Raw genomic sequence first — 17,211 nt, 5'->3', positions numbered from 1 at the left:
AGAGAGCAAGCCCTGTGTTAAACAAAGCCAGGGAGGGGTAGGAGGAGAGGTCTGAGATGCATTCAGTAACTCTCCTGGAGTCATGCCCAGACTCCAGGTACTCCCTGGGATCTGTGCAGGCTCCCTGCACCCAAGCACCAGACAATCACACACGGTGCACAGGGATCAGCCACTGCACTCCAGTGCGTCTACACATCAGAGTCCCCCCTTCAATCCTACAGTATGGACTGCTCTTTCTAATATGGCAAAACTTGGTCAACTAAGTACTAGCAGTAAAAGCTGGAATGTGACTTTTAACAATCTATATAATGGATCAGTTTGCCACTTTAAAGCTGTAGTGAAATGTGCATTAGAGAGCAAACTGAAGGCTCCTGTTTGTTTCCAACATAGAAGCTGAAGACCTACTATTTCCCCATCTCCAAATTAATTTCATGTTGCTACAGTACTGAAGGGATGGGAGAATTTATTATGGTAAAATCCATTCTGTTAGAGCTGCATATGCATGAAGCTTTGCACAAGCCTAGGAAGCAGCACACTGGCCCCGTGGCCGGCCTGCAGAGAGAGGCACTAAGGGAGAAGCGTGGGCACCACGGGCAGCTCCAGCCCACGCTGAGGCCTTGTAAGATGGTGAACTCAAGCTTCACCTCCCAGCCTTCAAACTTGGAGACTTTTTATAAAAAAAAAGCCAACAACCAAACAACTTTAACCTTTTCAAAAGTAATTTTGCTTCAGTTGAAGTAAGCCTTTTCAGCACAATGCATAGAGCCATACATGAAGTGCAGTGTACAGCATCTACAACGGGAAGGCTCTGTGAGCGGGGGCTTCTGACAGCAGATGGAAGCACCAGGGGAGCTGGCTGTGCCTCACCTGCCGTGGAGAGGGAAGCGTGCTGACAGCACACAGGGGGGTCTCTCACAGCCCTGCAGTTTATTCAAGTATTTCACATCACTACATTGGTATATCAATTTGTGATTAAATCTTTAGTCATACTGTCCAAATACCTTCTGGTATTAAGAAATCTCAAAGATGTTAATCATCTTTGAAAGCATCCATCTAGCATTAGAAATATCACTATTTTCATTCTCATATCTACTTCATGGCACTCCAGCACTAAAATTCTATATTTTTCACAGAGTGGATTCATATATGTAATTGAAGCTAAACTTAAAAATCTGCATTTAAGGAGATACAAAAGGTATCTCTGATATTAGCAGTAGCAAGAATTAGAAGAAAATTCAGAAAAAATAACTTTGGGCCAGATCTTCCTGGGAAGTCTACATTAGCAAACAGTAGCCAGGAACAAACCCAAGACACAGCAACTTGAGTCCTATGCCAGACAGCATTTGAAAGAGAAAAATGAAGGGATTAATTTTAAAATTCTACAGAACCACAACACAATTTCACTTGCAATTAGCACCACATTAATTCAAAGCCCATTAACAAAATGGATGCTTTGAAAATGAGGATAAATTTCCCTTAAAGATGCATACACCCAGAACACAACTTGAGAAGTTGTCTTTATTGTGAACCCTGAGATAGAATATCCCTGAACACAAACATTCTGCTTGGTAAGAATAAAGCATGCCAAAGCACAGGAAATCAACAGACAAAATCTCCAGCGTATGATAAACCACAAGCCACTGAGCTCTGTAAGCACTGGGGAAAAGACCTTCTGGTATAAAGAAATCTCAAAGATGTTTGTCACCACAAACAGCTGATTGTCATCACATGTTGTCACAAACAGTAAAACGAGATGCACAAGCAACAGAATGATCCTTTCCCCAGCTGAAAACAGTAGCTAATCTTTGGTGGAAACCTTACAATTTGTGGACATGCCAGAGGACTGCAGGTGGTCTTGGAAAGATGGAAAACCAATCATGTAGGATGAGAAGAGTGCTCTTTCTGGATTTCTATTCACCTTTGTTGCTGTGCAAAAACAAAAGACCACAGATAGATCCTACAGGATTAGGATACACATAGTTCCAAGAGCTGTTTTTCAATGTACAACCTTCACCTTTCAGTTTTCTCCTGCAGACAAAGATGCCCATCTCCTCTTTTTTATCAATTTCTTAGAAGTTCCTTCACTGTTACTCTTCTGCTACTTCAAATCCTCATATACAACAGCAGATAATTAATTACCTTTTGCCACTCTGGAAGAATCAAGGTCACCAAGTTTTTTGAAGTCAGCATTTTAGTACTCACTGGCAGTTGAAAAAGTTATACGTTAGGAACCAAGATCAAGATAAAAGTCTCTATGCCTACAGTTTTAATGTAGGATTGAACTACTACAGGACTAGTGCATGCACCTCACGTGCCCTACTATAGAAATGGAGGTAGCAGAATTGGAAAAGACAGACAGATAAAAATCTCTCTGCAGGAAGAGACACTAAGTGAAGTAGGACTCTCCAGCTTGGAAAATAAATGACAGGGAGGAGGGGAGGATGTCAGAGAAATCTGTAAAATCATGAATGGTGGGAAGCAGGCAAGGAAAGGAAATCATCATTCACTGTTATTTACTGCTTTCTAAAACAGAAAAGCAATAGACCCTAAATGAAATTATTGGAGAGCAATTTTATAACAAAGGGAAATACTTTTTCATGTAATACATAATTCAGTTATGGAGCTCTTGGTCACAGGATGTTGTGGATGCCAGAAATACAAATGAGAAAAAAAATGATTAAACAAATTCATGTTAGAAAAATGTATCAAGGGCAATTAAAGAAGATAAGATGAATGACTTTCAAGTCTGAAAGTCCTAAAACTATCAGTTACTGAAAGTGAGAAAGATACCATAGGGGGAGGAGCACTTTATGCTAGCCCTGTTTTTTGTTTTTAGTGAAGCAGTAAGTTTCTGCTACTGACCACAGTTGGAGAACTGACCCATTAGGAACTACATGAGCCTAAGGTCTGCTGTATATGGCCATTTGGTGATGTACAACATGGAAATGTAACCTCTCATAACTCTTGTAAAAGCTCTGCCTTCCATTTACTACAGTAGTTTACACTGGAAATAGTGGAACTAATAACATTATTGAAAGACTTTGATTAAAGTTGCCACAGCAGTTATACTGGATCAGATTAAAAAGCCACATCTCATGTGAGAACTCTCAAACCAATATATCCAAGCTTCCTCTAAGGGATTTATATATAAATATAGATATATATTCCTAGAAGAAAAATACACAATAAATTTATTCTCATAAATACAAAGGCGCACAGTTTCCTACTCTGAGATACAGAACAGCCTCATATGACAATAGAAATGCAGGAGTTATGAGCCTGAATATTATTATCTTTGCACATTTGTCCCCTTCCATTTTACATTGACATGTATCCAAAAGGAAGATTTTACTACTTTTATACCAAATTCTACATCACCATTTAACAAATATAAATTTATTTATAGACAAATATAAGAGTTGGTCTTAAATATCTGTATGAATAAGGAAAGGGGAACATCGCTGAACTACTGAGGAACAGTTAACTAACAGCAGATCTGTCTGGTGATTAGTGCAGAGACAACTGCTGTGGAGAGGTAATTAACACTACACGCTTTTACATGACAATTACTAGAGTTCAAAAAAGCTCTTGTGTCAGCAAGTGTTTACAGTCTCACTGTCCTTACATTATTTGCATTACAGAAAATTTCAGAAGTAGAAAGATGACAGCGACATACTGTAAGCAAGATGCTAGCCAGAAATTCAGTTTATGCACTGATAACAAATTCTCAGTGAATCCTGCCACCTGAAAATAGAATTAGCCCAGATAAAACTGGCCAGGAAAACACACAATCCTGACATAGTACCTGTAAAATAATAAGCCAAAAGTCAAAACAATCCAATCTGGTGGCCTTCACACTGACCCTTTTGTAGTAGTGTTACCAGAAGGAGAAAAGAGTTTTCTCTCTCTTCTAAACTTTGACCACCACCTTACCCATCAGCAGTCATAAAACCACATCCCACCAAAAGACTTTTAGTGTTTTACCAAATGAGATAGCTGATTTGTTCATTACTGCAGAATTCAAGCTGCAAGGCTCATTCCTTTCAAAAAGTTTACTTTTAAAACACTGTAGGAATGAAATACTACTCTTGTGAACTCACACTTGTTTTCAGCATTTTTGACAGAAATTTTTACCATTTTATGTCTTGTGATATCTGGAACTTTTAAACTCCCTATCTCCTGGAATCCTGGGAAAATTGCAGCTTGTCCACTTAAACCAAATCAACAAATATTCAAAAATCCTCTCATTACAAGCCACAGAATCTCCCATGTTTCCCTCTCAAAAAAAGGTAAAAGCTGAAGAAACAAAATTAAAATGAAAGCTTAACCCTAAAAGATAAACAATGGCCTGTAATTTATTCTTGCTTTTGAATACACATTGGTTTTAGACTCCCATTTGGGGACAAGGTGTATTTGTTGCGAGAAAAAATTATATTTGTTTTCCTTTTGTTTTTAATTGGTTTACTGGCATATATTGAAGAAGTTATTCATCTCTACTGTAGCCTTTATAAATGCATCATATCTATAAGTATTCCTGTGCAATTAAAATGAGGATGTAAAATGTATTGCTAATAAAGGAGCAACATGTGAAAACTCCTGCCCCTCCCTTCTACTTCCAATGTTTGATCTGTCCATTTGCCCTGTCTGCAGATGGGGTGGTTTGCAGAGGAAAAAAAAGAGATCTACTATGCAAATGTAGATGTGCTCCTTCATCCACAATAAAACTTCTGTTGTACACTTGAATACTAAAAATACAACTAGTAATTACTATTACAGTGTTTTTCAAGTGTGGTCTGCAGGGAGTGCAACTTTTAAATCAGTACATTTTATCTGTGGATTTTTTTTTAATAATGTCTAACAGTTACTGCTAACTGATGTTAGCAAAATTTGGAAGTAGTGAATTTCAAACACTGGTAGAACACATAGATAACATCTCTACCTACTTCCAGTGGAGAGAAAATCCACCCTTCTGCATCATTCCTGGAAAACTACAACTAAGAAGAGTCACTACTCAATTGGTTTTATTTTTGAACAGCTGAAGCTTGTCCCAGATTAACAACAGCCTCCATCAAGTCAGAGACATCTATCCACCAAAAAAAGGTGATTTCCTCCAGGAAGTGTTGAGTACACTGGACCATGCCCCACTATTTTCTGGACCAGCTTCTTGAAACTTAAAGTGGATGTGGACAGAAGCCACTGGGAGAACAGAGAATGGGGAAACTTCCACTGTCACCCTATTCCTAAGGTAGCTTCTTTTAAGAAGCTGCATTTTCCCTGCAAAGTAATTGTAGGATTAGAAAACCTTAGGAAAGAGGAGCTTGATATATTTAAAGTATAGAAATCTGGAGTATAGTTCTGAAAGAGAATTCACCTGTGATAGGAAATCAAGAGAACTACAGAAAATAAATCTTCTGTTAATGATCATACATTAATTCTGATGTTGCATAAAAGCCTTATTTCCTATACTTACCCTGAATACCTGTAGGCAATATAATTTAACAGAGCCTAATACACCCATTTTAGTGGGAAAAAACCAATCCTGTAAGAAAAATGAAATAAACTTCCTCTTCCATGCCAGTGGAAGCTTAGCCCTGAAACTCCTGTTGCTCTGACGTCATCTTCCTACTTTTCAGATATCTTTGTTAAAAAAAGCATTGGTTATGTTTCAGCACAATCAACCAAAGGAAATTTACGTAACCAGAAAACTACAAAGTCCCTTAGTTGATCTGCTGACAGCCTCCATGGGCAAAAAAGGGAGACTCATTATTCTGTTTTAGTTAAGCACAAAAGAAAAATAAGGTAATTTGAGCTTAACACCAAATGTCATCCTGAAATTCTGCTACAGTTAGAGTGTGACAAACAATGCTAGCTTACCCACAAAAGAAAAAAGTGAACTAAATTTCCAGTAATTTTACAAAAGCTAAACAATATCACCGTTCCTTATTATTAAGTTTGTTCCGTAAGGAGCAAATACAGTTGTGCTATTTAATTACAGTTCCCCAAAGTTGTGTAAAGGTTTTGTGTGAATCAGCTTTCCAATAAAACATCCTTTTTCTACCTCGACAAATTTATTTAGTTAGAGCTGGCAAGATGGGCAAAACAAAATATCCAAGATATTTGTCAACATTCTTTGACAGCTCTCAATTCAATACTGGCTGTAAATTGCCTCACATTTCAAACCCCCAAACCCACACTCAGTATTGCAGAAGTTCCTTTACCTTGAACTTTAGGGAATGACTAGGGGTACCACTGATACACTGTTTAGAGATACTGGTTTTCTTCCTTTTGACTGCAAGAAAAATACAGGGAAGAATTTGTCATATGTAAAGGAGAAAACAAAAGTCTGGTTTTGAATGTATTTAAATCCCTGTAAAGATCTTCGAGCTCTATGGATCACAAGTATAAAACATCATTTGTCAATTCACTACTGAAATAATGAGCATTCAGAAAGATACTGCTGCAACCTAACCTGTCAGATACCAGCTGATCTTCCACTGAGCAGAATTTTTATTAACAGATAAAATAACTGCATTCAGTATCCAGGCCTAAGTGACTGTCAACCAATGAAAAATTAAAATAGAAGTGTTACTTACAGTTACTAGATGCTCCCGTATAGTTCAACGTGTACTGATCTGCTACCAGCATCCTTTAAGTTTGCTATATACATGTCCCAACAGCTTCATACTCTCCTTCTGTGTAGCATCTCCAACTCAAATATGAGAAAATACACTGCTGTGCTTAAACAGACACTTACTTAATTAGCCTAACGAGGAATGGTACTTTGGATGGGAGGGAAGAGAAGCCACCCCCATTCAACTGCTGGTAAATGTAACAGAGGAAACACCACGTGTTGACCATATAAATGACTGCACTTTCTAATAAGCCAAGAGAAAATAAGAGAGATGGCTATACACGAATTTCAGCAGCGTATGCACACGCTCCATCCTCTACTGAATTCATTCCAGCTTGCACTGATGTATTTTCTGACTGACTCTGCTTAGTACAGAAACAGTACTTTCAGCCAACAAGTCTTTAGATGACAATCAAATCAAGATTTAATCAGTTCAACTTTGAACTAGAACAGCCCCTCATCCTGCAAATAACCCCTGAAAATATATTTATGTTGATTTTTTTTTCGTCAGCTGCCCGTATAAACAAGAACAGTTTAAAAAAATCTAAAGCAAAGGTTTGCTCTTCGAAGACAAAATTCTTCTTATAGCTGTAAACCTCTGACTTCCTGAAGGTGCATTGCAGGAATGGTAGAAATTGATTTAGTGAAAGGCTTCTATTAGTGAGTGCTGTTCCCACTGCAAAGTCCCTCCCCTTGCTATAATCAATAATTTAAGCAAAGCCAAGAATCATGTCAGCCAAAATGACCAGGATAACTTGACTGTCTCTTTCTTACAGAGTACAAGTAAAATTAAATTAAGGTCTGAATGGGAATTTATTCTAATGTTAAAATTAATTTGGCCAATCTGAGTTGTGCTTTTTGGCTTTCATGCTGAGTAGGGGAGGAGGGATGGGGTCCTTTGTTCCTTACTAAAAATTTCTCAGGTTCAGAGAAGTGCCCAAAATTGACTTCCAAGAAGTAAATAACCCTAGATTTAGAGTATTTTATCAATTATGTGCAAACAAGAAATGTGCTCAACAAAGTTAAAGCCCTTACTTGTGGATTATGACAGTGCTACTCCTCTCTCAGTCCCCTGCAATGATGTCTGAGTTAATAACTGATGCAGTGTTTAAAATTTAAATTGAGATCTGCAGAATCTCAACTCAAAAGTAATTTAAAAATAGGAAAAATGTATTTAGTTAAACTGTGTTATTGTTTAGGTCAAAATAGTTTTATTAAGAAACAGTTTCTTGAAGAGTTCTGAGAATGATTTTCAAGCAAAAGCCTTGAAGTAGTCTTACTGTGTAATAAATTAGTCCAGTGTATCAAATTATGTACATATAAAATAATCAACATAACAAATAGCAGTTAAAAAACAATCCCTGTAACACAACACCATAAAAAATGGATTAAAATGCCCCGGAGACACTATAAGCAGGAAGCAAAAATATATGCTTTGGATTTGGAGTCCCCCCAAGGACTTCTCATCACCAAAGTATCATGGATAAATCTACCATGCAAGCCGAAGGACACACACTGCTGGGCTTTAGGAAACCAGATCCAGACACTACAAGGAACCCACTTAATGTCATTATCTTGAGCTCTGTGGCATCCAGATATTGGACATTTATGGCCTAATCCTAAGTACCCAGGGGCTCTCAAAATGAAGCAATCGAGTCTTAACAGCAAATATAAGTGCTTTCATGGGATTGCTTAAAAAAGGCTTCATGTCCCTTAAGGCAGGGACCATACATGTGCTCTCAAGCGAGGACCGAGTTCAGAGCAGGGTCTCTGCAGCATGCCAAGTTGTATCACACAACACCTCTTCTGGCCCATGGAGATGCTCAGTACTGCTCTGAATCTACCCACCTCCTCCTGATGCAACAGCAGCGAACCCAAGGCTGCCTGCAGCACCATCTATTCCATGTCTTAGTGGTACATGCTATAAGTTGCTGTATGTCCAATACCATAACTTGCAATAGCACGATTGTGACTCAAGGGACCCACGACCCCAATTCAGCCAAACCCATGTTGTTAATTAAAGCTGAATTCAACTTCTATCAGCTAATGCTTGACTTATGTGAGAATTCAGCACATGAGGAACCAGTGCACTGAGAAACTGGGGTCTAAAGTAGCCTCTAACTTGAGGAGATCAAAAGAAATACCTCCAATTGAAAACATAACAGGGCAGGAACTTGAGGAGGATTTAAGTCTGTGTCCCTCACTGTACAAACATCTCCTTCCACAGGGGCCTGAACTAGGATCTGACTTTCTCTTAGCAGTACTTCAGTATCAAATAACTCAGATCTTCCCCTTTTTGTGCTCAAGTTTTTAGAACTTCTGTGAAATAACATCCCAGCACAAGCAAAATCCCCAGTACTCACTTCTGCTGTCAAAATCAGTCCATCTGATTTACTGTCATCATCGCCTTTGTGCTAGCCTTGCTTACCTAACCTACTGTCCACAAACATCCCTGCTTGCTTCCAGCTCTCCTTCAGCTTGTGCCAAGTTCTCATTTATCTCCACAGCTGCATTTACTCTCCCTTTGCTTCCCCCTTCAGGTCGTGTTCCCATCTTCCAACCCATCTTCCCCACTTCACAACCCACTTGTTCCCCCATCAGCTTTCTCCTCTGAGAGCAATGGGGAGACCAGCTCACCACTGCTGGGCCCGACGCTGGGATCACAGCAGGTGCTCACAGGAACAACCGCAGTGGCCCAGGCTTTGCACTTCCACTCTGCAGAGTGCAAAAAGGCAGGAACATCTTCTGAGCAGGAAACTCCCCAAACTGTGCTGGCCATCCCCAGCTTGCACATCTGGTGAATCACTGCTAGCCCAGCAACTGCAAGGTCCTGAAGAGCTCAAGGGCCACTGCAAAGACTCATTCTGCTGAGTGGTGATACCATTCCTCTACCACACCTCCTGCAGCTGATATACAGGAGCCTAGAAGATGACAAACAACATCCAAATAGGCTGCAAAGATCTTCAGAGCACACAGACCCCATCTAGAAGAATATAACCTCGTTCTCAGCTTGCACATAAAGTGTCCTCCCAAAGGTAATACTGTTTTCCCCTTCCTTTCCCTAGAGATATCTATACCCATTTCAAAGCATCAATCAGGTGAATTGAAGTTTGGCCCAACTTCTATGCAGCATTCAGAAGTGCTGAGGCAGAGGTTTACTGGATCGATTTTGGTCATAATTTTTTATTACTTGAACAGCTATATGAACTGGGAACTTTCCTTTTCTTAAGGAGAGCTGGTTTGTCTGCTATCAGCTTATTTTGGCTTTTCTTCTGTGCAACTTCCTGCCTTATCATCCCTCTGAAATCAGGATCCTGACTTTTCCCCATTACCTTCTCTGTTTTCTGTGATTTGTTTTCCCTTCCTCTTTGCTTAGTCCTCCGTCTGACAATCCTAGGCATAGAAGAGCTTTTCCAACAAGATGCATTCTACCTCAGAGAGGACATGCAGCATCCAGAACTACACACTTCCATCCCTAAACTACAGAAGCTTGAAAAGTTTCCAAAAACAGTTTGTAAAGTTAAGTACTTGACATGGTTAAGTTATTCACCACTCCTGAAACTTGAGCCTGCCCTACAGATGCTCAGAAGAGTTTTCCACTTTGCTAGAGCACACAAAAAGCATGTCCTAATATCTCTTAACATTACACATTCATGTAAAGTGCATTGTGGAGTTAGGGGAAATGTGCAATGCACTGGGCACCTTGTGAACTACTCTACTCAGGCAGTAGTATGACATTGGCATTTACTTCCCCGTGCTGTCTTGGCACCACCTCTGCCCCCCACTGCCACCTTTTACTTTCCCACACAGGTATTCCACATGTTCCAGGAGCAGGCCCTGCAGGCATTTGTTTATCCCACAAGTACACATTTTACTGAATAGAAAAATATTCATTTTTAACATGCTCAAAATCATAGTACTGCACTTATACAAAGCAGCACTATGATATTTTCTGGATCAGGAATTACACGCTTTACTAAGGTAGCATAGTTTCTGATGAACTGAAGAATTGTTCTTTATCTTTTTGGCAAACAGTTAAGTATGAAACTGCAACTGTGACCACACAACACATTCTGAAAAACCTTTTCTATAGTCCCAAATTTTGGTAATTGGAAACAGAGTTTGGGAGAAGATGCTAATTGCTGATGTGTAAAACATCTATTCTGCCATTCCTGAATTTAAGCACATTAATTCACCTTTACATACCCATTTTTATTATCTATCCCAATTCAAAAGGGTGCTGATTAACACTCCTAATTGTGGAATCTTTAGATTTCAAGTCAGAGCAGTTGAGCATCCAAGATACAGATTTAGGTAGCTCCACTGAGAATCATGGAATAAAACCAACCTGACTGCCTAAACACAGCAAGCAGCCTCCCTGTGCAAATGATAGTAGCAATGTGTACTTGAGAGGATCATCTTTCAAGTTCAATTTACTGTCAAGTACAATTTATTTTATGGCCTTCTACCAGTAGATCACAGTAGATCCTGATACCGTGAACATTGTGTAACCGTGCTGCCCTTGAAGTTTTATTTCTTTTAAACTGACCCTAAAATCTTCTTACAGGGATGGCTAAATAAGAGACAAACATGCAGTTAGTTACTTCACATGCAGAATGTTACCTACATAAACACTGGGGATATAGAGCAATAGTCACCTTTCTTATTTCATAAGCAGTCAGCAAATGCTCAAGCCTGAGACTATAAAACATGCACTGTTCTTGAGTGCATGGTTATCAGTAACATGCAGGATTAAGAAAAATCCAACAGCTCAATATTAAAAGTTGTCAGCCTTTAGGATGCACAGTTGTCAACCAGAGACTCTTATTCCCAAAAAGATGAAAATTGGGTGTTTACTTGGAACCCTACAACTGTATAGATGGTTCTCTCGTTTTATAAGACCTGTGTTAATCCACAATGTAATTTAATGTATTTTTAGTGTATAGATCTTTTTCCCCACTCAGGAACACAGAAAACATGTTCTGAGCAAATAACAGACTTATTGTCTGTATCAGATAGGTATTGCAGAGGAATAATCGTGCTTTTAAGAGGGCATCCATTTTAATTTGGTCAAAGATGCTGGTTAAAATCAGAGTCAGAATTGACCACTGCTATAAATCTTTCTGACTAGTTCATGATTTACTGTAATTTTTATCGTATTAAGAGGGCTATTCTCCTCAGACATGCTGTTATTTCAGAACACCAGGCTCTCTTTAGAGGAGTGACACTCCTGATCCCCAAGGGCTGGTCTCACAGCTGCCATTTCTGCACTGGATTGAACTCATTCCTTTGTAACCAGCCATTAAACTGCCCTCTCGTATCCGCTCGGAGAGCAGCAGCGCACAGGCAGTTGGTCTATTGCAATTGCACACAGCAGCAGCACTCCTGAGAAAGAGGACACTCATGGTTTTAATACCCCTTTGATTTCAACCAGGGAGAAACAAGGCATCATGTGACCCAAAGGCTGAGAGACCAGGGAGCCCGAGGAGGCTGCTGCCCGTGCACAGCCTCCCACAACCCCAAAGAGAGCAAGGAGGGTGGCTGGCATAGAGCAAGAAACATCCATGGCTCTCTAGCACCATGTGTCCCACATCTCAGGGACCTTCCTAATCATGGGGATATTCCTGGCTCTAGAAGGAGGGAGTTTTATTTAGATTAATGTAAAACAGAAAGCAAAAGCAAATTCCAATTTTCTTGTAGGTTTTGAGGCAAAGAGAATTCTTTTTATTACCTGAAGAATTCTCATTTCTAATTCATCAGATTATTACACAGAGCACTGCACTTTACTGTGGCAGAATAACTTTCCACTGAATTTCTTTTTCAGGTGATACAAAGATTAAGAAATGTGCCTGCCTTCTATAGCCTTCTGGGGAACTTCTTAACAAAAAGCAAAGAAGCAAACAAAAAAGCAAGCCACAAACGGAAAACACTACCCTCATTCTCTCCTAGGTTTGGGCTCTGGGGCATGTGCTTTGCTGCTGCTTGCACCACACAGATTCATACAATGAATACATGCAAATTCATCCAGGTGACACTGGTGAATACACAGAGAGGGAGAGAAGGAATAGGTAGATGGTGTAATAACACAAGATGTGTTTCCTTTGAAAACTAGACTAAGGAAATTTTCTTGAGAGAGAAGGAGGAAGGGTTCCCCGTGATTTGAACCCAGTTCTGGTCCATTTGCAGTATTAAAGCCACCTGGAGCCGGTGTCTGGTTATTTATAAGACTCTCCAAATGACAGAGGATGCAGATGGATAGATGCAGTAGGTCCCAGAGGAGATGCAGTGCCTGAGGCCAACAGAGGCAAGCTTGCTTGTTTGGGGGACTGCCTGCAGTGCTGGGTGTCAATCAGCTCTGGCAGCAAGTCACTGCCTGTCTCTAGGAAGGCTGCCTGAAAACCCATTAGGGCTTGGCATGTGCTAAGATCTCAATGACATCCCATTGCTTTGCTGACTATAGGTTTTTTTCTCCTTCTAAAATCACCTCAGGCTCATTTTTTTTTAAGTACTGAATCTCAGAAAGGAAGTTAGATAGCTGAAAGCACTCATAAAATTATCTAAAAGTTGAGGTCAATGTAGTTCTTGTCAAGATGTACATATAGCTAATTTCCCTGGAGAAGAAAGAAGAGTTTCCTCAAAACACATTTCTTATACTGTACTGTGCTTGTGGTGTTCAGTGCCCATTATTAATGGATTCTATCATATCTGTTTGTCAACATTAACATTTGTTAAAATAAGTCAGTTGCTTTGTATCTTTAAATTGAGTTTTACTTATTTTTGACCTCCTCACTCAGAGAGAAGGTCAAGGCTCTTGGAAACACCTTTTTATTAGACCACACATAGAAGTATCCTGCCCAAAGGAGAGTTCAGGACAATGCATCATTGTCTAAACAATGATGCATTCCCAGCGCAACCGATTTAGAATAAAATTTTCAGGGTTTTTGAATTATACAACTCCAAAAGAAAACACACAAAAACAAAACAACAAAAATACCTCACAAAACAACATTCAGATTTCCAGGATTTGAATAATGAAATATTGTTAAGAGTGGGAAGAGAAAGACAAAACAATTCAGAAGCCCTGAAAGAAGTATATTGTTATTTTCAACAGTGTCTTCTCAGGAAAACCATATTTCTAACATAAACTGAAGTGCTAAATACAATCTCTGGATTAAACATTATTAATTCCCCATGTATCTGCTGGACTACATTCTTTTATAGATCAACTGTTCTCAAGACTGGGGGATTTTTTCACTTCCCAGAAGTCATATGACTAAAACTCTACTGCCTATTTTCTTCCGCCTAGATAAACGTCTTTCTTCGCTTAGGCCCTAACATCTATTACTGAAGCATAAATGCAATGGTTGGAGAACACTGAGCTGCGAAGACCCCACACGATTCTCTCCTTCTACCCCAGATGCAGTGGCAGTGAAGAGCCCTGTCCATGCCCAAAACCACAGACCTCCAGGATGGACACCACCAGGGCTCACTGCACAACTCTCCAGCTGGGAGGGCTTCTCTTTACCTATGTCGGCACATCGGGAGCATCATCAAATGACTGGGATGGAGTGGGCACACTTACAAAGTTGTGCATTAGAAAAGTAAAAGTCTTCACTGAACCTAAAAACCATCATTCAGAAAAGCTTTTTTGTTGGATGTAGGTAGCTATCAGTAGTTTTCAGCATCTCCAGACAATCAGGTTCTTCTCACAACATGTACCCACTGATTATTGAAGAGCAATTATTTATAAACTAGCAAGAGGTGCAGTTAGCATATTTCTAGGACCCTGTATAGGGCATCTGCTGGTGCCTCTCTTAAAGTGGCTACAATCAAGCAGGAAGCTTCCAAGCATTCCCTAGCAGACAAACAGCTGTGTGCAAGGCCAGTGCTTATATTTTGATACAATCCACTTCTCCACTGAAACTGCTGAACCACCTCTCTCCTTCCTGGCACCAGCTGAGAAAAGCAATGCCTTTTTGAAACAGTGGCTGTGAGGAGCCTTTGCTTGCGTACCTGCTTCATCAGGCGAGCTCGGCGAGGCGCTGTCCTGGGACAGGGTGGTCCAGCTGGAGTCCTCATCGCTTGGGGCCAGGTTTTGAATCCTATGGAGGGCACAGTCTGTTTTGGCCCCAGTTTTTGGGTGATCTTTCTTTGTCTCAGGGCTTGATGACACTGTGGCAACCTGGCCATCCTCTGGGCTTGGCATCTTGTTCTGTTTCCGCGGCAGGACTTCCCCATTGACAATAATAGTAGAAGCCTGGCTGTTGCTTTGTGCAGACTTATCTTCCATTGCAACAAAACCCGGCTCTAGATCTCGAGCTGATGTCTCTAGATCCGCATAGTAATTCAGGAAGCTCTTGGTCCTCCTTGGCTGTGAGGGTAATATTTCACAGCCAGAGGAATCCTGCGGGATCGGCTCATTGCTTTCAAACTTCTCAGAAGTTACATTTACGCCTGCAGTGGTACTGAGGTTTTTGTTGGGATCCTGCTGTCCCTGCTCGGCAGCTTTCCTGAGCTGGTTTTCTCCATTCTTCACCAGCTTTATATTGGCAGAGCTGTTCCCCAGAAGGGGCTGAGCTGCTGGGTCGGAAAGACCCATAGCTGTCTGAATGTTAGTCAGCGCGTACTTTTTCCTGCATTTCGGAGGAGTGCTGTTCTTGGTCTCTGTGTGCCTGATTTCTGCATTCAGAAGCTCGTTGTGAGAGGAGCGCAGGTTCAGGGTGTTGGGCGGGGTGGCGGGGCTGTTGCGGTTCACAACGTCCGTCGTGCTGCCGCTTGCCATAAACACTGCCAGCGCGTCCACACCAGAATCGACTGAAAAGCAAAAGAAACAGACATGAAACACATTCATTATATACATCATTCTGCTAGGGCTTCTGGTAAAGGCATGTAGCCCTTTGGGTAATTGTTTTACAGGAGGAAAATTACCACAACCTAAGTGGGGAAGAGAAAAGACAAAAGCTTCGCTATTAAATAAGGAAGAACAGAGGCAGAAAAACATACAGAGAGATCATCAGGACCACATAGATGAGAAAAAGTGGAAAGCTTGACCCTATACAGGACAGTTTTAGGGCAGAGTTTTAATTTCTGATTCTGTTGCAGGCAGGCTCTGGGACAGCAGAGATGCCCTTTGCAAATGCCTGGGACTCTCACTATCATCCTTACCATAACTATTTTAGTATTTCCCCTCTGTCTCCAGTGAGGAGCGAAATAATTCCTCAAGTGCTCATCACTAGGAAGCAGAAATTTGAGATATTTCTAAGCAGGCTGCAGACAGATGCTGCTTCTTTTTCATCTAAGGGTAGTGCTGTTAGTGCTAAGCCTGACTGGCTGGTCAGTTGGTGACTCCCAACACCTGCATTTTCTCCGCTATTTGTCTTTCTGTCTTTCCCCTCCCTACCCTTCTGCCTTCTTTTTTTTTTTTTTTTAGAGACTGGAAGTAGAGGGTCAGGGAATATGAGCAGAAGATTATTTCACAAAGGTGTATTTGATTTCCAAGGGGAGGCAAAAGAAATCCCTTGACAAAATATCCTGGTGGAATTCAATCAACTTTAAAAATAGGGCTGGCTCCAGAGATGCCTTACTATTTCTACAGCTCACAAAGGGTAAAACATACATCCTAGGGCAGAGCACACCCACTACACTGTTAAATAATACCATTCTTTTGCCTACATGTAAACAAGTTTCTGGCTGTTGTTAGCCAGGGTCACAGCTCATATTTTGAAAAAATATGAAGTTTATTGAGGGAACAGATTTTTAGACTATTAAAAATTATCAAAATATGGATAAAGAAACCCAAAACTAATTAAAAAACTGTAATTTGTTCCTGTACGGTCTATTTATGGCCTCCACCAATCTGCACAAGTACTCCATGAACACCTTCATTTACTGTGGCAGTCACTGTTGTTTGATACCTGGCAACTAAATTAGAGACCAATTAATAAATCACTCCCATCTGCCACAACATGAAACACCCTTTCTGTTGTTCCTAATTCTCAGATATCACTGACTGCTTATATAGCACATAAAAAGGTATCTGGAGCTTATCCAGGAATGAAAAGCTGTAATTTGAGCTAGCTGATGACAGATCATTCCAGCTGAGCTGTGCTGCATCTTTTTATATTTGATATATGACAGAACTGACTGCTGTACAGATTTACAAGAGATTAAATATATGGGTTTTAAAAGAACATATAATACATAAACAGAGGGAAAAGGAGCACTTCACAAGGTTACCTAAATGCAGGCACAGTTGCTAGTGTTCCCTCCTCTTTGATGTGCTGTCAAAGCTGCTCACTTGCAAACATCACTCTGGTTCACTTAAAACCAAGCAGATCAAATAATAATACTCTTTGTTCCCTGAATTACCCACCCAGCTGTTGAAGAACAATTTCTAAAGCTTGTTAGAAACAGAATTTAAACTGAATTTTACAATTATTCATGTTTGCCAACTTCTCAAGCCCCAGTCAGTCAGTCTAAACCAACTGCAAATTCTTTAGAAGATGGATCACCCCATGCACACCGTGCAAAAGCCATCATCTTAGGTAACAGCTAACAAACATCCTGTGAGCAATTTCAGC

At 40.3% G+C, this 17,211-nt stretch overlaps 1 protein-coding gene across 15 annotated transcripts in view; it reads right to left on the bottom strand.

Annotated features, from left to right (window-relative positions):
- Positions 1–17,211, bottom strand: part of APBB2 (amyloid beta precursor protein binding family B member 2) — a 171,215-nt gene that overhangs the window by 79,510 nt on the left and 74,494 nt on the right. For all 15 annotated transcript variants that reach the window (XM_039550370.1, XM_039550367.1, XM_039550368.1 and 12 more), the window contains one exon: positions 14,645–15,445. In XM_039550370.1, the coding sequence (XP_039406304.1) occupies positions 14,645–15,445 (801 nt within the window). The remainder of the gene's footprint in view (positions 1–14,644; positions 15,446–17,211) is intronic.

The sequence above is a fragment of the Corvus cornix genome, chromosome 4 (genome assembly GCF_000738735.6).
Source record: "Corvus cornix cornix isolate S_Up_H32 chromosome 4, ASM73873v5, whole genome shotgun sequence".
Lineage (NCBI taxonomy): Eukaryota > Metazoa > Chordata > Aves > Passeriformes > Corvidae > Corvus > Corvus cornix.
This window is presented reverse-complemented; position numbering and strand designations above follow the sequence as displayed.